Genomic DNA, 21,202 nt, shown 5'->3' on the forward strand with positions numbered 1-21,202 from the left:
GAAGTTTGGATCGATCATGCTTGACAGGAAGTAGATTTTATTGCGGGAAATTCAACGAAAATGTTAACAGCTGATTTTGATGTCCTGTCAGTGTTAGAGTGTGTGTATTATAAAGTCACTAGATCAATCTAGTAAGTTACTCAACCTTTTCACAAACTAATTGCAAATATGCGGAAATACTTTCTTCATTGGGTAAACCCATATCCGGTGGTCCAAATTATATTTGAGCATCCGATAAAAATCTAAGACTGAAGTCTTCAAACTCAAAGTCGCTAGAATGTCAAATATTCACTGTCATATAAACATCCAACTTACAAATCTCAAAAATCGGGCGACTTCCGCTAAAATATTGGTTGCCTAGCTTGATATTATTGCATACTCTTTCGTAACCGTTATGAATTCTAGTCATAATGGCACTTGGTCAAAATGGCACCCATCATAAATATATGTTTAATCATTTAGTTTTATAAAAATAAATCCTCTGATATATTTAGTATTCTTCCCGGTATTTTTTGGAGGTAATTTATTTTGGATAGATATAAAATTAAGGTCTTTTTGCAAGACATATGCATTAATTGTGATAAAAAATGTTTTGTAATTTCACCTGAATAAGTTTAATTTTGTCCTTTCATTTACTATATTTTGTTTGCATATTTTATTATTTTCATTGAGTTATTTATAAAAATGGGAAAATATGTAACACAATAAAAATACTTTGTGAAATTAAATGTAATACCAAAAAAATAAGTTATGAAATTTATCATAAATAAAAACTAGATTAAAATACAGAAGTAAATATCACATTTATTTCTTTGTAAATAATTTTATGAAACTTATAAATTTCACAAAAGTAATGTGGATATCAGGACATACTAAGATAATAATTGGTAGAATAAGAATAAGATGGTAATTGGAGTAGTGAAATTAATTAAATCTAATTAAATAATTGTAATAATACCTGTATCACCTATTAAATAAACAGAGCCATAAATTATAGGTAATTAGTAATATTTATGACAAACTATGTGTGTGTGTGTGAATCCACATTAGTATGTTTAATGAAAGTTAAACCTTTGATCATTCTAATCACTCTCTCAAGTTAAGCCTCTGATCAGTCTAATCACTTTCACAAATTAAATTTTGATTAGAATGATTAGTCATAATCATCATATAATCATATTACAGCAGGGACATGAATTAATTAAAAAAATTTTACAAAAAAATAATAGTAAATGTAATATTAGAAAATGAATTTGTAATATTAGAAAATCACTGCAATATTGCAAAATCAGTCACATTTTTTAATAGTACAAATGAATTTCTAATATTCATTCATTCATTCATACATATCTTTATTTCCTCTTTACAGAGATTCAATGAACAATATTATAATAATGGAATAACTGACAGCATTATATTACTGTACATGTACAATGAACAATAATAGTATGCATAGCATGTTATAAACCATACATGTATATATACATATATATGTACAAGTCGCATCATGATTTCAAAGACAATATACTATCTTAGCATGTATTAGCTCATCTAATCGCTCTAGAATATCGGAGAGTACAATGAAAAATGTGCACATGGCACAGTTTGGTAAAGTTTATCAACTGATCACTATCCAGGATTGTATTTGGTAACCTTTCGAGCAAAATTTTATTTTTTGTCTCATCATCATAATTGTCAAGTTCTATGAACAACTGCAGAGGATAATTGTCAATTACAATATCCCACCAAGCATCTTGTAGAAGCCAAGTCGACGAACCATTCAAGCATGCATGGATGTAAATATCTTGGAATTTTTGGAATGATTTTGTTATATTAAAAATTCATTTTCTAATATTACAAAATATTGATTTTTGTCCACTTTGGCTTGCAATAGACCTTTATGTAATCAAATGTAGCAAAAACCTGTGTTTGAATCAGAAACTAGGTAATATTACATAAATTCAATGCTTACCGATCATTTTATCTTTTAATGTAAATTTCCTGTTCTAATACAAGCAAAAAAGATGCATTGGCATGTGTATGATATGTTTTAAAAAAGGTACCTTGTAGTGATTTTTAGGTCACTCATGATATTAACAGGGAACCATTTTATGAACCAGATTTAGCAGCTGGCAGTGAATATTCATACATGTAAATATCAGGGTGCGCTAATGTATAAGACCTACATGTATATACAAATATATTCTTGTAACTAGCCTGAGTGCCAGAATCGGAAACCGGGTAATGTTCAAAGCTAACTGATCATTTCATGTAAACTTCCCATTCTCATACAAGCAAGAAACGCTCGTAGAACACATGTGTATTATATTTAAGAGGTACATTTTTATCTCGTATTAAGCTAGAACTATAATGCTGTGGTGTTGAACATGGCAAAGATCTGCTGGATTATGTGGCATATAACTACACATTAATACAAATCATATGCGAATATTTTGAGTGCAAGAAGTCACTAACACTATTAGCGACTTAATCAAAAACTGACAAAAAATAATTGATGGACACGTTTTTTTTCTATACACAGTGTTCTAGCTAGGATTTGAAAATAGAGGGGTGCAGGGAAGAGGGCACTTTAACGCATAGCATTTTTTTTCAACCAAAAAGGGACATTGATCTTAATTGCATTGAAATGTCTATGGGCTGAATGGTCTGGCATTCATAAGGAACTATGGGATGTCATGGTCCCATATGTCTTTGGTTGGAATTGTCTGACATAGGGTAACATTATGGTTCTTGTGAACTGTGAAACGTCATAAAAGATTTCTTGTATTTCATTTAGTTTCGTTTCATTCTGATTTTATTTCATTTTGATTCATATCTTCAAATTGTTTCGTTTTGATACTTTTTCTTTCGTTTTGTTTTGGTATTGTTTCACGTTGTCTTAGTACACAACAATTATGGGTAATATTGATTACGTAATTTTTATAAACATCTGGGTGCCATACTGCAGACTGTTATGGCCAACCCTATCTTGGAAAACCTATGATTCGATTTGTGTTTAATCATAGTAACTAGCGAACATTTTCCCAGACTGGTTTGGTTCTCAATTGCATTTACAAAGTATATGCAAATGAAGCTGCCATGATGCTGTTTTTCAGCTCCTGAAAATGAAGGTACAAACTGGATATTGATGCTTTTTCTGACCATAAGTATGCAAGACCAAGTTGATAATACAACCATTAATGATCCCTTTGGGAGCGTATTAAAAAACCTTACTCAGTTGACCAAGTACTTCGTAAAAAACATATACATGTTATTCAATAAATAGAAGTGAATAGAAATACATGTATATGAAGCTCAAAATTCCCCTCCTGTAAGAATTTGAGAACACTTATTCCATATTATCAGAATGGTGTGAAGATGAATACTAACATTGCTCTTGGAGATAAGCATCATTCTGTCATGCAATAAACGTGACAAACGTGATGACTTTTCATTCAAAATTGTCAACTTTCCTTTCATCTGAGGCAACATTCCTTCAGCACCTGTGTATGGAGTGTTCATATCACAACTCATACGTTATGCCAGAGCTTGCCGAAACTACACAGACTTTTTGTATCATGCTAGAACTCTAACAAATAGGCTTCTGGAACAGGGTTATGTTGCTACAAGATTGAAGTCATCACTACAGTTTTATGGTCGTCATCATGAACTCATGGATCGTTATGGTGTATCCATCTGCACCATGAAAACTGATTTATTCAACAGGTTCCCTTGATTACTCTTTACATTTATGACATATAAATGGTGAAATGTTACATGATAAAATGTAACAAATATTCAGTACTACTCTAATTAAATTTCAAAATAATACTTAATTAAGATGAATATTATTTCCCCATAACTATAGCAATCATAACTTTTGGAAAATGTCCCATACTGTTGAAGATACAGAAAATTTTAAATAGGTGACACATCTTAATTGGCTTGGGGTAATTTATTAACAAGAGTGTACCAGTAGTCTTAAAGAGACATTCAGATAATTGTAAATAGGCACTACTCACGAAACACAAAACATTCATGGAATGTTTGAACTGGTTCCAACTGGGTTACATGTATATCGGTCTTTAACATAATCATAAGGTTCCTATAACGTAACTTGTAGTCCACAATTTTACGTTCTCACAATGTTACAGTATAGCATTCTCACAAGCAACATTCCAGGAATGTTTCCTGAATTTTTTTGTGTTAGTGGGTAGGGGGGTACTCAATAGGAGCAGAGGTGTGCAGATTTGATAGGGGCAGTGTGCTACACCCTCCATTTTGCCATAGCATGGACACTATTCACGTAGCCTGGATATTCTAGTTTAGTTTAAACATATTTTTTTGTCAAATAATGTACACATGTACATCTTACTTATGAAGTCTTTTCCTGTTAAAAAAATATACAATAATGTTGTGAGCATGCACATACAGAAATATATTTTTTTGAATATTAATCATATAAAACAGATGAAGAAAGGGAGAAAAAAGCTTTAAAAAGTTAAATATGGAAGAGAAAAGATAAACAAAATGAGATGTGTGCTGTTGTGTCATGGTGTGCCTGTTCAACGGAAGTAATAGAACCTTAGGCAACAAGGAATCTCTTGAAATTTTTATGTATTCAAAAACAGACTTCAATAATAAAAGGTTTTGTTCATTGGATAGATCCTCATGTAAAAATACTTCTAGATTAATTGGCAAATTTCCCAGTAACCATGCAAGATCATTCATTAATTTTTGCCTTAAGAGACTGTATAAATGACATTAAAAAAAACAGTGATATCGAGTTTCTAATTTGAATCCACATCTGCAAGTTGAATTACCAACAATGTTTACTTTATGAAGGTCATAATAAAGAAATGATGCTCCGCTTTTTATTTGTGTTAGAACAATATTAAGTCGTCTGGGTCCAAAAGCATAGTTTTTGGGGATATTGGTTTTTACTTTACATTTTAGTTTGCTTTTGAATTTTGATAATGAACCCAAATCTCTTGTTAATTGATATAGTTAATTCCAATGTCTTATCATAGAGGGAATAAAGGATTCTGTTGTTATAGAAAGTCTACAGAATGATAATATTATATCCGAACCATTTCCTAGTGGATAGTTAGTAGCACTTTGAATTGTTTGAGAAATTAAATGACACTGAAATGGAGGTGCAATTTGGTTGTTAATTGTATACATCATGTGGAGTTTTCTTTCCTTGCGTCTAGATTTTAATGTTTCACATCCAGTTTTGCTGTAGATTAGATCTATGTAGGTAATCTATTCTAGCTGCTTCAAGTTGGACATTTTCTAAATTATTCTTTTTATGAGCAACTCGGCAGGTGTTTGTAGAAAAGCAGAGGACACTTACCCTACTGGTGCACCTGGTCCATGCTCCTAGTTTTTAGTGGAGTCCGAGTTGCTCATTTACTTTTGTTACTTTGTATGTATAAATTTTAGTTACTTTATGTTCTTTGTTGTGAATGTCTGTTTTCCATGTCTGGTCTTTGTCCCTGGATTACATTCTTTTGATTAGCGCAATAACCTTGGTTCCTTTGATTACTCTTTTGTATAGTTGTCCCACACTTCACAAGCATATTCTAAAATTGGCCGTTCATAAACTAGATCAAGTTTTTCGAAAATATTCCTATAAATTTTATATTTAAGCTTTTGCATCATGTTGATATGTTTTATAGCACTTTTTATGATGTTGTCAATGTGACAATTCCATTTGCCATTTTAACTAAATGTTATACCTAAGTGTTTATGAGAGTCAACAATTGGAATTACTTGATTGTTGAAGTTAATGTTAATATTAGGTATACTCATGATTGAAATCATATTTTCGTAGGAAATATCACATCAAAGTGAATAAATTGACTGATCAAGTGCAAAATATAAGTCTTACAAAATTTTACTGGAATCTAAGTCTAAAAAAACTTTTTTTCACACGTTTAAACCATCAAAATTGCACAGTGCACAATGCACAAATGTGTATTATACACACGATAATATGATACCCAAGAATGTCACACCTCTACGACCAAATAAGGAGCAAAATGACAGATTCTGTTCATGTGTTGTCACATGACCAATTGCTTCAATTACCATTGTCCACTACTAAAGCTTTTTGACAGTTGCTCACATGTAAATTATGATAAAACTCAAAATTTGTCAGGTTATATTTTAGTTCGGATTCCATTTTATTTCAGAAACATATTGGGGTTATATGATATTCTATCACTTCCATGTTCACATAATAGAAAAATATGGAAATTTGTACTTGCCATAAGGATTTTACTCTCAAGTAATTACCTGATTAAGCATTTTCTACGGAGGCGTACTCTTACTTTCAAAGCTTGTTATTAACTAAATGATGTACTGGCAGTTAATTGATTCATGGAAATACTACTTTATGCAGTACTTCTAATATTCGATGTCAAAAAGAAGACGCCCTGTGTAGGTCCGGGTGTTAAAAGAATAGGCCTGCAGCAGCGCTAAGCTTGTTGTAGAAGGCGACTAAATAGTGCTCAGAACCCTAGCCGGAGGCTAGGGCGCTCTGCTCACAGAGCAACTGGGATGTGTGCCCCAGGTGGTGGAATGGGGTACCCCTGGCTTCAGGCTATAATACGGAAAACCTGATTGCAAACCGTAGTGGTGTACCGTGTTGGGAAAGATGCCATGTTCCTTGCACGTTAAAGAACCCTACTGTGGTATTCTCCTGGAGTAGGAACCATAGGGCTAGGCCACAGGAGGCTAAATTGCCCGACCCTACCCACCTCTCCCTATTTCCAGTGGCAATCAAAATTTGTCGACCCCATTGTCCTTTTGTCCCATCCCTTTTTCATTTCATTATCATTTCATGTTCATTTTATCATTGTCTGAATATAGCTGAAATATTGCTGCTCGGAGGTTAAACCCCAACAAACAAACAATCAAAAAGAAGACAAACGTGAAAGTTGTAAGGTGTAGATATCAATTTAAATCGAATATACAGTACCTAAAAATCATATTAAATCTCATTGACTTGATTGGCAGGTCATTCCAGGCCACTCCCTATATGTGTAAAGGTAATTAAAGTCCTCATATGATAGAACTCTCGACCTACTTAAGGAATGGTGATTGACAACCTAGTTGTGGTGTAATATATAAACTGCATAAACATGTGTCAGCTACTCAACATAATTATCATATGTCAATATTTTCAGGTCCCACTTACCACCTTCAGGTCAAATGGCCACCCCTCTATGTACAAATGCAGTATCAAAACACACAGAACCCAGAACTTTGTATCATACAATCTGTGTCTATGGTGATAAAAACTACATTTTCATAGTCAAAGTAAAGCTACAAATTTTGTGCTTTATTATCATACATGTATTTTTAAAGGACTACAAAAGAGTATGAATATTGTTTACTTGTGTTAATAATTTGCCTCCTTGTGTTAGCATTAGTTAAGTAGAAAAGGTATAAATGTGGATTTTCAATATTATTTACATGTACATTGTATTAACGTCCTTTTTTTACGATCATCATACCATTACTACATGTATAATGATTTTGAAGGCTTGATATTCCAAGCTTTGCACTGAAGTATGCCATTAAGACATCATTTGTTCAGGGAATTCACAGTAAAATTAAAAAAGAATTCTTATATGCATGTAAAGTAATGGAAATTTTAGAAGTGCTTATTCAGACCATACTTTAAGCCTTTCCATATTGACCTACATGTACATCAATGCACTAGTCTGATTATTCAATCCAATTCTGTTATGATACAGAAAGCATTCATGTGTCACTGTAGTGAATGTAGGCAATGCAACATTATTTAATGGGATAATTAATTGGAAAGAGTGAATTACCAAATTATGATCACGAGTTAAATCTTTATGCGTTCTTTGCACGCGTTATCATATTTTGGTTATTTACGATTACCAATTGATTATCCTTTTCATTGTATAGATTTCCTCCATTATTCATTGCTATTTTCAACATAAATTTAAAATTTTGTGAACGGTGGATTGATAATCTTCTTGTGACGTCTTGGTAGGAGAAAGTGGGAGAGTGAAATTACTGAATTTATTTCAGTGTGAATTACCGAATTTTTTTTACACTGGGAACAATTGGTTAATCACTGCTATCTATACAATAAAACTCAATTCTTTGGCTTAACCTCTACCATCTGTATATCTATAAATTTGTGACTAGATTTTTTTGTGTTTTTTGATTCGAACATAATTTTTATTTCAGTTACTGTTCCTTCACTCTAGTATTTATTGAGCAGTCATGTAAATTTGAATGGTTAAAGGAATATGGAATCCAAATCTGTAAGTTTAAACCTACATTGTACATGTACATGTATATGTATATAGTACTCGTGTATATATTATATGTACATGATCATGTGTGACAAATCTTATTTACAATGTACAAGTATTAAACTTTAAATTGCTCAAATGAATTATACAGTCAACTAACCAATTTTTGCTGTCATAGAAGCGGCTCATTTTTATTTCACTTGCATGAAAAGTCATAGAATGTGAGACTAAGTATTACTTTTCAGGGGTTGACTTCCACATTAAGGATAGGTAGTTTGATTTTAACCAGTTATATTCGGTATGCATTTGCATTATCATCTGTTGTGATGTCAGTGAACTTCAATGTTGCACTCTGCAATTAGGAAAATCATTTGTGAATGCATTTTAATTGTAACTTCATTGCTATCAACGTTTGTAGCGTTTTTTTTTTTTTAATATGTGATTCCTACACTTTCTAATATGACGTCTTCATATCGTCAAACAGTATATGTCGGTACAACCCCACCTTTAGCACCTGCACACTGTCTCTTTTCTGTCGCTGTTGCTTTGAGACAAAACACTCATTTAAAAACGTTTACGCAATGATTTAACGGCTGAGAGGTTATCTAATTGAAATCAATTATGTAAATACACACATTTAACACATACGATGACATAAACATACAAATTTAATCCAACATCCATTCAGGGGAGGTTAAATGGAACAGCTGTTATTTTTGCTTTTTTCACAAAAATTACAGTATTTGTCATATTAGAAAAGAACTAATTCCTTCCAGGGTAGATTTGTACTCATTTTAACATGGGTTTGGCATTTATATTGTCATTTAACACCTCACTGTCGCTCGGTGTTAAATAATCAAATATAAATGCTGTACCCATGTTAAAATAAGTACAAATCTACCCCCTCCACAAATTATTTCTTAAACATGATACTTCCATTTCTGTTTTATGCATATGCTCATGCAGTCACATTTTATTGACTTTGAAATTTTATATGAATAATTTACTTCAAATATCACTTCATCACAGTTCCTTGCTGTATAATAGGAAAGTCATTTCTCTGTGATAACAGTTTCTGTTTCATCTTTGATTATTGCTCATGAATCTAAAAATATATCTACTTGTACTGGCATGAGAAAATTTGATGTTGCAACGAAAGTGCCATGTACTGTACATTACTTGGACAGGTCTGTGTAATGATTATGTTCATAAAGATTTTTTTTGCTATTTAAGTCCAATCCTTTTTACAGGAGTTGAGCAAGAAATACTTGGAGTTAAAGAAACTGATAGAAAAGAAGGAAAAGAAACTTAAGGTAAAAGTACAATTAGTGTAAAACTTAGTTAACAATCCAAAATATTTCAAATGTTTTACATAAAATACATAGGTTACCAAACTTTATTTGAGATAATTGAGCCTTGATGTAGATTTTTTACACCATTTTATTTAGATTCTGTAGGGAATTTCCACCATTATGCAAACTGTTATTAAAATAATGTATAAAATTTCTTCAGAATTTGTGTAAGAAACACTTGTCTGATAATTCTTCATATTTCAAAAAGAAAATTCTTTAGGGTATATTAAAAACCTAAATTTCTCATATAGTAGAACATTTACCCACCATTTACTCCACCATGAAAGATATTTTTTTTAGAGTAAAATGTTGTCATCTTACCATATACAGTTTTATGTTAAAATTGTTTGTATAATTTGAAGACAATTTTTTACATCATTTCAAACACTTTTTGCTCATTGAAATTACTTACTTCTGTAAGATGACAGTAAAGAATGCTCTGTCCATCAATAATAGATATAATCTACCTTAAGTGCATGTAGTGAAAAGTCCACTACACAATGTTGATATAAAATCAAAGATGGAAGCTGGGCATGTACCTTCAAAGTCAACATTCTTATACACAGTGTTCTCCATGTATTAAAATTTGACAATAGAGGAAAATTTTAGGGCATAATTTTTGCTGACACCAACACAATCAATATATGACAATTGATCATTTGACTTTTGCAGATAAAAATTACTATGTAACCAAGGATTCTTTTCTTCATAATAGTTTAGGCCAACAAAAAATAACAGGTTCTCAGACTTTCCCTTGTTTCCTTCAAGGCTACTTCATTACCCATTTTCTTCCACCATATTAATAAATTAAACAAAAAAGCAACTCCATTATCATATTTTTTCTGGTGCAAATATTATAAGAACACTCATAACTTTTTTCAAAATTGCCTTAGAATCAAGAAATTAACTTCAATGTCCTGAACTACTGTTTTTTTTTTTTATTAATAGTACTTTTTTGAAATTTTTATATTTATATGAAAATTTTTGATTTGATGCTATTTTTTGTAGAAAGTAAATCGAGCACTAGGGGCCAAGGAACATGTAAAGAGAAAACTTAAAGAATGCAATAAACCGACAGAAGATTCACAGATCTCTCAGCAGTCCCATGGCATATGCCCTGTTGCAGCTAAGCCTAAATCAAGCCATACATGTACCATATTAAGTGAAAATCAAGAAACAACTGACAGCACATTTGAAAAATCTAAATGTACAGCTACAAAGACATTGGAATTAGCTGAAGGTCTGGCTATATATCCACATTCTCATGCTAAGAATGACCTTCCAGAGGTTTTGCCTGTTAATATTTGTAGTGATACAAATCAGGACAACAAGAAATCAGAGAATAAAACATTCGCAGCAGGTGAATGTGAAGAATCCCCTATCCTTATTACAGATTCACAACCCAAACTGGTATGTGATTTTAACTCTGAAGAATCACAACATTCTAAAAATGGTTTAAAGAAAAGGTTGTCACTTAAAAGAAAGAGGAACCAGTACAATTCATGTACGAAAGATTCTGTCCTAAGACCAAGTAGAGATAATGGGAAAGGAACTAACAATAATCTTGTCCAGGTAGGGGAGACATCTGAAGTCCAACCCCTGGAAGAAGTGACAGATTCAGATAGTATTTCATTTCTTAAAGACCAGCTGTCATATTCTGTCCAGCAAAATCAGGAAAAAGACAATTATAAAAAAGTACTAGAAGATTCTAGTCAAATAACTTGTGAACTGGAACATGACAAGAAAAAAGTTTCACAGGAAGATGCCTGTTCATCCCAAGCTAAACTAGTTGAAACTCAGTTATGTGCCATTTCTCAAGATATTGTTTTGCAGTGCACTTCTGATGTAACTTCATCAGATTTGAACAAAGCTTTTGTTTTTCATAATCATGAAACACTACTTTCTAGCCTGAATTCTTCACAAACATCGTCTCAAGACATTGTAAGTGGGAGTTCTGCAGAAATTGTAAGAACTAAGAGGAGAGGAAGACCACCTAAACTGAAACAAGAAAGAACCAAACAGCAGGTAAGAGTGGAGGAAGTTAATCAGTATCCTACATATACTGCAGATGAGCAATTGGTGCATTTGAAAAGCCCTGCTGGGGTTTCTAACAGTGCTCAGATAAGACACCAGGGAAGTACTGTTGTGAACTTTAGTTCCATGAAGGTCAACAACAATTTAAATGTATCAAGCTTGGAGAAAGAAACACAATTTGAAATACAGTCTAGTTGTATGGCTTCTGAGAATTTACTTCAGATTGGGAAAGAAATTCAACTTTCGTCTCAAAATTCTACTGTTCCTATAAAATCAAAAGGGTCAGATTCTTGTTCCACAAAAAGGAAGAGGGGTCGTCCTCCAAAGCCAAAAAATACCACAGATGTTCATCGTATAAGAGGTATCGATGCTCTAAATGAAGTAGGTAATACTTCCAGAAGAATTGATAATATTCCTGAATGTAACACAGAAACAGACAGCCAGATATCTATGTCTCAAGAATTTACTGATATATCTGGTAGCCAAGAATTATTTGATCAAACAAGTCAAGAAAAAACATTGGAATTTCAGAACAATCATGACAGTGATGAGTTTCATACCATAACTGGTAAAAATGAAAGTTTTCAGTTTGAATCTCTGACACTCCTTGGTACAGTAAGTCCTAAGAAAGATAGTAGTTGTCTGACATTATATGACAAGGCAAAAAGTTCTGAGAAGCGGGAGAAAATCATGATCCAGAAGAAAATGCAATACTCTGGTATTAAAGCTCAAGATGTCTCAGAGAAAGAGAGTTTGGAACTGTCCACTTTAATATTGATTCAAGAGAGTTTTATTGAGAAAAAAGAGTATTCAACCAGAAGGAAGTCCACTACTGGAAGTCCTTTTATGATATCTTCTATTTTTCAATTTATCATAGATGAATCTAAAAGATGCAAAGAATTTAGAGAATTTCAATTACCTGATAGGCCATATAGTAGATATATAGTAAGAAAGATAGAAGTCAGTGATAGCTGTACTGATTTGGAAGAAAACGATAACAAATATAGGCCTAAAAATGGCATTGTAGTCTCAGGTGAATCTCAACACTCATTAATAGAGCAGAACATTGATGATAGCAGTAAAACGATAAAAGTTCTGAATGAGGATAAGATTGTTGGGTTACAACTATCACCTAGTGAAAAACAATTTGTGGACTCTTTGCAGTTAAAAGCTGTTGATAAAAGTAATGTAGAGAAGGTTAGTTTAAAAAGTACAAAAACAGAGGGTTTTTATAATGAATTCAGTTGTGGGTCTCAAAACACAGGTTCTTTTCCTTTGGATGATTTAGCTTTGCCAAGACTCAATGAAAGTCAATGCAGTGATAACTTGGCAGATTTGGAGACTTTTACTTCATCACAATCACTATTTACTCCATCTGGAAAAGAGAGATGTGGCTCAACAGCTGTATCCTCTGAAGACAGCCAAATGGACTCAATGGGCTCCAATAGTGGGACAGGTAACCACACCAATGAAAGCTCTTTACAGGTATATTTGTAAGATTTTGCTTATTGTATATATATATCATAGTGAATGTTTCTTAAAAATTTGACATATATTCTTTCATAAGGACTCGTTTCAATTGGATTTTTTTTAATTTAATACCAAAGTTGACCTATTTTTGTATTTCAAAGATGTCCTAGATCATTCAAGGAGTACCAGAGATAATTTTAAATGTTCACACTTTGCCTAAAAATTATTGTTGATGCAAATCAAGAAGTAAATGATCATCATATGAATGTGTACATATTAAATATTTTTTTCTAGTCTGCATTTAAACAAAACATATAATTTACAGTTGCCAGAAGGTGATCACCTGGTTTCCATTTGTACCAGTTGTCACATCTTTAGAAAGAAGGAGGTTCAAGTGCTTGGTTGTCTTTCTACCAGATCTTTGTCAGTATTGAAGTATAAAAATAGATTTTCTCTTGTGCACAAGTGGGATTTCCAACATGTGAGTTGAATGTTATTGTCCATGAAAAGATATGTGGGGAAATAAGATTATGTGACTTTAATTAAAGGAGAAGACTGTTATTGTGCAAGTAATAAATATTGAAACTAATCTGTTAAATGTTCAGGAAAATTAGAAAAAAATAATATCCCTTCCTTAACTAATTAATAGCAATTTATAACTAGTGAATTTGAATTTCCCGCATCGATTGGGGTCACCTTGATCAGTTGAGCTGTGACGTCACTAAGTTGGTTTGTAAAGTGAAAGTAAATACATGTAGGTAGTTGATTACAATGTCAGAAGAATGTGCTAATTTGGGACATTTCTTTATAATTTCAACCCAAAATATACAGAAGAAGAGACTGAGGCACAACGTGTCAGTAAATGTCAGACAACATTCACTTACGACTAGATTTGCAGCTAGAAGGCTAGCAGTCTTAATGGCTACTTCGTGTTGCCAGTCAAAAATTAAACTTTTTGAATATTTCTCTTTTATTATTGATGCAGTCGTAGGGTTGACAAGACAGCATGATTTGGTGATTAAACAAACAGGATCATAGAATTATTTACGGAATCTTATTTGTTTACGTATAAATATGCAGTACTTGTATGAGTACCAAACCGACTTAGTGATGTCACAACCTAATCCAAAGCTATTGGTAAAAATCAATAAAGTCCGCTTATGATCTTCCTTCAGATAGAGTTCTTCAAGATGGCTTTCCACATATATTTCAAAGATTTTGACTTTTGCATAGCCTTGTGCATTTTATGAAAGTGCATTTTGAATTAAAGGTTATTCATTTTTGTTTATATGGGTATGAATTTTCATAAGAGCCTAACTTAATGCAAAGGTGGTCTTTCCCTTTAAGTGTTGTGAGTGAAGATTTTTACTTTATGAAACAAACCATCGGAAGATATTGGAATCACCATGTCCATCTATCAGTCCAAATGCATTGTAAGGATAACCATAACCATTCTATGGATTTTGATGAAAATGATGCATAGAGGAAAAACTTTGAAAGGGGAGATAATCTCAATTAATCTTTTCTTATTCTGAGTTTGTGAGCAACAATTGAGGTTGCTCACAGTTCTAGTACTAGCCTATTAAAATCTTCTGGTCCAATCCTCACAATAATATGATAAATGATTTGGTACTAAAAATGCTTACCATGCAATAACTTCACTTATGAAAGTGATTGTTGCAAATATTTTGGTTACTTTTCCAGATTATAGAAGGCAATAAAATGTAATGCTCAGTGACATGCTATTAATTGGTTAAAATCATCAAGCAAAGTACAATGTAGAATCAAGGTATCATGTGTATAGTTGTTATGAAAGAATCATGATCTACACTTCTCTTGTACCATTTTGAATTCTCATAAAGTTCTTACTGATTAACAGATAATAAATGAGATATTGTAACAACTAAAAATACTTCTTTTGATAGTTAATATTAAAAATCAATCAAATTAGTGTCAGACACATTTGCAAGTAGTGGATTAATGCAATATACAAGTACTAGTATTAATTTTTCAGAATCACAGTACTGAAACTGTTCATGGGTTTTCATTGGAAGGCAAAGCCTTCTTTATCTCAATAGCAAAGACAGAAGAAAATCTACTTGGAATCTATGTTTCCTACTATTCCAATAAGAGAGACAACTTTATGTTTAAAGTAACAGATATTCAAAGTTCATCGTAAGTTTGAAAGGAAAGATTCAATATGGTGTGTGAAAATTTCCATTATTTTCAAGTATTTCTGCAAATTTTGTGGTTTACATGTTTAGTTTTCACTCTATGAAAGAATTGAATATAAGAAGAATCACTTCAACAAATTTTATACTTGAGCCTCTGGCGACAACATGAAGATTTGACTTACCATATTTTACGGACTTATAAGTCGATATTTTTTTTCAGCAAAATGTCATCCTCGACTTATCATCCACTTCGACTTAAATAAGAATTTTTCTAGGAATAAAGTTCCATCTTCAAATGATTTCATTAGAATTGATTACATTATATTTATTGTTTTCATTCATAAATGGGGTAAACTGCAATCACACATCTTAAGAAAACAAAAGCTGTTAAACTCAAATGATAATTGATCAGTGCAGCTATCCATTTATGAAGGAATGTGATTATGTTATATTAAGTCTTCCCTAAGTTCTATTCTTCAATATTTAAATAAATAAACTCTTGCAGACACATTTACAAAATTTTTAATCGGATTGTGCATTCCAGAGTTATCGGTCCATTTATATGCAAAATACCCATTTACGGTATGCCGTAACATATTAGCACATGCCACAACTTATAATCAATTACAGTGTTATCTAATTGGCTAATTGCAATCAGATTTAAATGTAGTTATTTTTTTTTGTAATTTAGAATACCATATTATATTGTGTATTAATTAATGGTCTTAATTATGACCAGTTGTCCATACTAATATACTTGTTTATGATCTTTGTGTTTCAATATGAGCAGTTGACACGGATTTAAATAAAAATAATAAAACTCATTTACAAAGTGCTCTTATCAAAAATACTTACAAACTTTAGGATATCATTTAAAGATAATTCGCTCAAATAATATTACTTGAAAAAACTTCTGTTGACACCTACGGTTTACATTGAAGACCTAAGATGCACGTCTGACCCTCGACTTATCTTTGTTCTTTTCATCGATTTTAGTCAAAATTCAGCGATTCGACTTATACTCCACATGGACTTATAGGCAGGAAAATATGGTAATTGAAATAAAGTAAAAAGGCATGATATCATGGGGAGTACAATTTTCACTAATTGTGTTAAACCTAAATTTGTAATTTAGTCTAGTAATTTAGTTTGAAATATTTATTTCATTTTATATAGACTCTAAACTGCTCCTACATTGTCTGTTCAGAGAATCTATCAGATCTTCTGCAATTTGTTCCTATACATTTACAGAGTAAAGACTAGTTATATCAGTAACAGAGTACTAGGGATTGCTTGCAGTAAAGGGGAGACAATCCATGTATGGAAATATGTTTTACACAACAATCTAAAATGTTTGGCTAGTAGTGACCAGCTAGACTCTACAGAAGGACAAATTCAAGATATCTTAGCTGTAGATAATTTACCTTCTTCTGTTGCTGTGTGCACAGTTCTGGGAGAATTTTGTCTTTGGTAAACCCTTATACTGTATATTTTAGAAATAACATTTTTTCGTTATGGTTTTTCGTGGCATTAGGATTGTTTGAGTCAATAAACTTGAGTAACTTAGATTTGTTTGAAACTTATCAATAAAATCTAATTATATTTGATGCTTTTGTTTATTTTTATTAAAAAAGTTAGAAATCCTTTTAAAAATTCATCCATATTGCTTTCTAACACTTTACAAGCTGAATAAAGTTTTCCCGCATGGTGGTTGTGAAGAAACTATAGTCATATACCTGTTAGCATAGAAACTGATAATTAAAACTTATTTCATAGGAACCATGAGAATAAAAGACTTTTATTTAGAGTAAAGCCAGACTACATTAGTAGGGAAACCAGATTACTTGGAGTAGCATGGGAACAGGTAAAATGGTTGGAGAATAACTATAGCACCTTGCATAAAAATATATATGTGTATCATTATAGGCATTGTGTTCACTGATCATTTAGGCTATCTGAAAATAATTCTTCATTTGCTGTTGATTAACACATAAATCTACCCAATCAAAAAATATTTTCTAAGGTTTTTATTATTCAGGCAGAAAGCTATTCTGTAAGGTAACAAACAATATTAGCAGTGATTAAAAATTTATACCCCCACTAATGAGTGGGTGATATATTGGAATCACCTTGTCCGTCTTCTTCCATTTGTCTGTCCATTTATTCAAAATTAGTCCCAATTATTTCAGCTCCCAATTGATGCATTGATTTCAGTTTTGTGTGTATCATCATATAGATAGGGCATACAATATAAGTGATTTTGTGTGCTGTCAGATATCAACTTATTGTTCTATTGGACTTTGTCACTTTTCACTATGGAAAAGTAAAGAAAGTTTCATCATTAAAATCTTGGTTCAACAGGGATGGATTGATTTCAAATTTTGTGTGTGGCTTCATATAGACAAGGCATATGTTATAAGTGATTTTAGTTGCACTATGATAACAACTTCTTGTACAAGTGGGGTTATGCCTAACACGACAACATGTGCCTTTATGTTTGCATTAGTTAAACTGTAATTTAAATAAAGACACTGGAAAATGATTGGCTAATGATCAATGAAATTTTTATTTGCCATGTTCTATTTCAAGTAGTAGTTGGTTGTATTGCAGAGTTCAACACTGACAGTGATCTAGTAATCCTGTGCTTACCTTATTTGAGAGAGGACTACCCTAAGAAAATTTTAATTTGTAGTTCTTATGGTAATTTAAGTTAAATTAATTCTTAAAATTCTTCAGTCCTAAGGACAGCATGGCAAAATAATAATTAGAACTACATAATTTATTTATCAAATATTTATGTTGGCTACCTATAGGGAGAAAAGTCAGTGTTAAACCCTGTAAAACTTTTACTGCTTACACAGAAGTTTATTTTTTATTCTGCACTTTTAATACAAAAACATTTTATTGTAGGGTTATTTTTTCCTTCAATTGTTCTTTACCACTGAAGACAAGTACACATCAGGTGTACACGCTGTCTTTAATCCTTCCACTATGATGTCAAGCACTATATCTACATTTAAATCAGGAACCTGGAATGGGTTTGTATTAATTTGTTATTCATTTGCTTCATCAATAATTGTAATGCAGTTAGAATCAAGAATAAGATTTTTTTTCATAGATTTGCATATTTCATTTTTTCTATTTTACAAATCTGTATTATAACATTATGATTTTTTTTACTGTTTATTTACTTTCAATTTGGCCAATTACTCTGAATTCTCCCCTGCTAGAATTCAGAAGCATTTTTACTGTTAGGAACCAGTTATTTTGTCTTTTATAGGCAATGAAACAATGAGAAAATTCCACATTTGTCAAAAAAATTAGGACTAATTGCTAAAACATTTCTTTTTTGTCATTTTATGGAACAACATTAAAATGTGGTTGGAGCTAAAATGTGCTTAAGTTCAGTTGCTGATTGCGACTCATACTTTAACAGGTACTCTACTCACTGTACAGTTAAAGATCACATCATTACTGTAGACAAGGACTATCAAGTGTGTGTATGGGATAGATACTCCTCAGAATTTTTGTCAAGGACTAGACAGATACATGCCATAGGTATAGCTGTACTGGAGGATCATATAGCGGTTGGAGGACGTCAATGTGTACACATTCATTGACAGCTGTATAATGTTGGACATAATCAATTGAATTACCATGGACATGTTTTTATACTTCCTTATCTTTATTACATATTCCCATTGTGCATTTCCTACTTATGATTTTTATCCAAATCAATTCTGAGGTGACAAGGTGTGTGTTATATTGGTAAGTGGAAAGGGGGCATAAATTTAGTGGGTATTGCTCACAGTTTTTTCTAGTTTTTTGTTATTATCTAATTTTTTAAGCAAGATTTCATCCTTACGTCATATGTTCTCTTATGTCTATTATTTATAGCTATAAATTTTAATTTGGGAATCAAAGGTCATGCTTCATCTAATCAATGAATTTTTTTCTACTAATGCATTTACTACATTAACATATTTGAAATTACTTGAAGGTATGTATGTTGAGGCGTTCCATGAAGAGAATTGGATGTATTGTTGAATGAATTTTATAGTGTGTGTGTTGTTTCAATTCATTTTTTACTTTATATTATGGTGGATGGTTAAGGTCTTATAAAAGCTATTTTAACCCCCTGCAGACATGCATCAGGAGATGTCATGGCCTTTCAAAGCTTACATAAAGGTGTGTTGAAGACCTTAGTGTTAACTAGTTTCATTAAGGCAATACCCTGGGGCATTTGTTGTGTTTCAACATATCGGTTCCTTTTTTTAGCTCACCTTGCTGAAGGCCATTAACTTTGGCTAATTCTGACGTAGAGTAAAAGTGTTCAGAATGGCGAGATCTATCTCTGGTCCGATTTTCATTTTTCTATGTTATTGCCCTTTTTTGACATTTTTTGCTATTTTTAGTGCTATTTCTTCAAAAAATCTTCTCCTCTGGCACTACTGGACGAATTGTAACCAAACTTAGCATGAATGTTCCTTGGAGCATTTTGCATAGAATTGATCTGGTAAATTTTGATCTGTCAAGAAACATGGCCACCGTTACTATAAATAAAACAGAAGTGGTCAGACAGTAGCTTTTCATTTTAATCTGTTAAACCCAAAATCTGCTAGAAATATGACACAAGATAAGGTTAAACTACCTACAACCACACGCATGGGTGCTCACTATTCTAAATTATTTTTTAAGTAAAATTCCAGATTATGATATGAATCATGCAAAATGTGATTTTGTAGGTTGGAAAGCCTACATATTTTTATTTTCGATATTTTGATTAAGTAAACAGACAGTAACATACTGCCTTTCATATAATCCTTGTTCATATGAGACATAGAATGTACTGTAGAATTTAAAATTATTGGATATAACTCTGCAAACAACACTAAAATACAATGGAAACTGTTGTATTTTCATTGTGGATTCTCTCTTAAGAGCAGACAGATTAGAATGAATAATAATACATTCCATCATATAGACCTATAATGCGACTTAATAATACAAATTTGTAGCCTTTTTTAGGATGTATTACATATTACAGAATTTGCATGGTTCTTACAAAGACTACTACTTAATATCTTATGAAAAGCTTTTTACAATGAATAAAATGAGAAAAACAGCATCACATATTTAATCTCTGAAATAGATGACTCATTAATAAAAAAGTTTTTACCTGTATAAACAAAGGCTATACATGTACCTTAGTAGTAGATAGTAAAAGCACATTTAGTTCTTATACTAAGAAATAGCAAAAAATGCTTTCACTATATCTGAATCTACAGTATTTGAAATGTAACATATACTATATTTTATCGATGTGGATTCAACTTGTTATTGTTAAGTTTGACATGTCAAATAAATGCCATTATTGTATTAATTAAAGTTTTGAAAAACGGATTATTCTATTCATAATAAGAATTCAATTCCCATTGTATCTCATGGAGGTAACATTTGCTGTATAATTTAATTTATGAAATATCAACTTTTGTTTTATCGGTTGTTCTTTAAATTTTTGTCAAGGTTTGTTTTTAGTGATTTAGAATTGTGGATTTAATGCGAGCATCTTGATTTTTAAAAAAAATTTTGGGACATCTCTAGCAGTCCAGCTTAACAAATCTTTAAAATTCATGTATATGAACTAAAGTACCTCGACATTATATCGTTTTTTCATAAAGTTGCTTTTTCTTTCCTATATTTCACATTTTTCATACTTAGTCTTCTGCTGTGTAGACATATGGATAATGAGACTTTGTTTTAAGGTTGAAAGTGAAAAAAGAAAATTTTTGTCAGATATATCGAAGGTGACAGGTCAGGTTTTGTTCTACTCCAGGTATCTTCTTTTCTTCTGATTTTTGTTTGATGC

At 31.8% G+C, this 21,202-nt stretch overlaps 1 protein-coding gene across 2 annotated transcripts; it reads left to right on the plus strand.

The window, feature by feature from the left end:
* Nucleotides 1-20,736, plus strand: LOC148619642 (uncharacterized). Of its 2 annotated transcripts, none has more exons than XM_088579794.1 (10): nt 1-131; nt 8,236-8,312; nt 9,554-9,616; nt 10,664-13,174; nt 13,485-13,640; nt 15,174-15,334; nt 16,585-16,803; nt 17,110-17,197; nt 18,244-18,371; nt 18,770-20,736. In XM_088579794.1, exons 2-10 carry the CDS (start codon nt 8,298-8,300, stop codon nt 18,951-18,953), a joined length of 3,525 nt encoding a protein of 1,174 aa, XP_088435920.1. In that variant the 5' UTR covers nt 1-131; nt 8,236-8,297; the 3' UTR covers nt 18,954-20,736. The 2 variants fall into 2 exon arrangements, with proteins under 2 accessions (XP_088435920.1, XP_088435921.1); XM_088579795.1 differs by having other exon boundaries at nt 10,664-12,886.
* Nucleotides 20,737-21,202: the final 466 nt, after the last annotated feature.

The sequence above is a fragment of the Perna viridis genome, chromosome 4 (assembly GCF_037379345.1).
Source record: "Perna viridis isolate PV_CMFRI_1.1 ecotype Kerala chromosome 4, ASM3737934v1, whole genome shotgun sequence".
Lineage (NCBI taxonomy): Eukaryota > Metazoa > Mollusca > Bivalvia > Mytilida > Mytilidae > Perna > Perna viridis.

Bases quoted from the DNA above. Each gene is read 5' to 3' on its own strand.
- LOC148619642 (XM_088579794.1), top strand. The intron at 13,175-13,484 runs GTATATTTGTAA...TATAATTTACAG, and splicing joins CCAATGAAAGCTCTTTACAG to TTGCCAGAAGGTGATCACCT. The intron at 15,335-16,584 runs GTAAGTTTGAAA...ATACATTTACAG, and splicing joins ACAGATATTCAAAGTTCATC to AGTAAAGACTAGTTATATCA.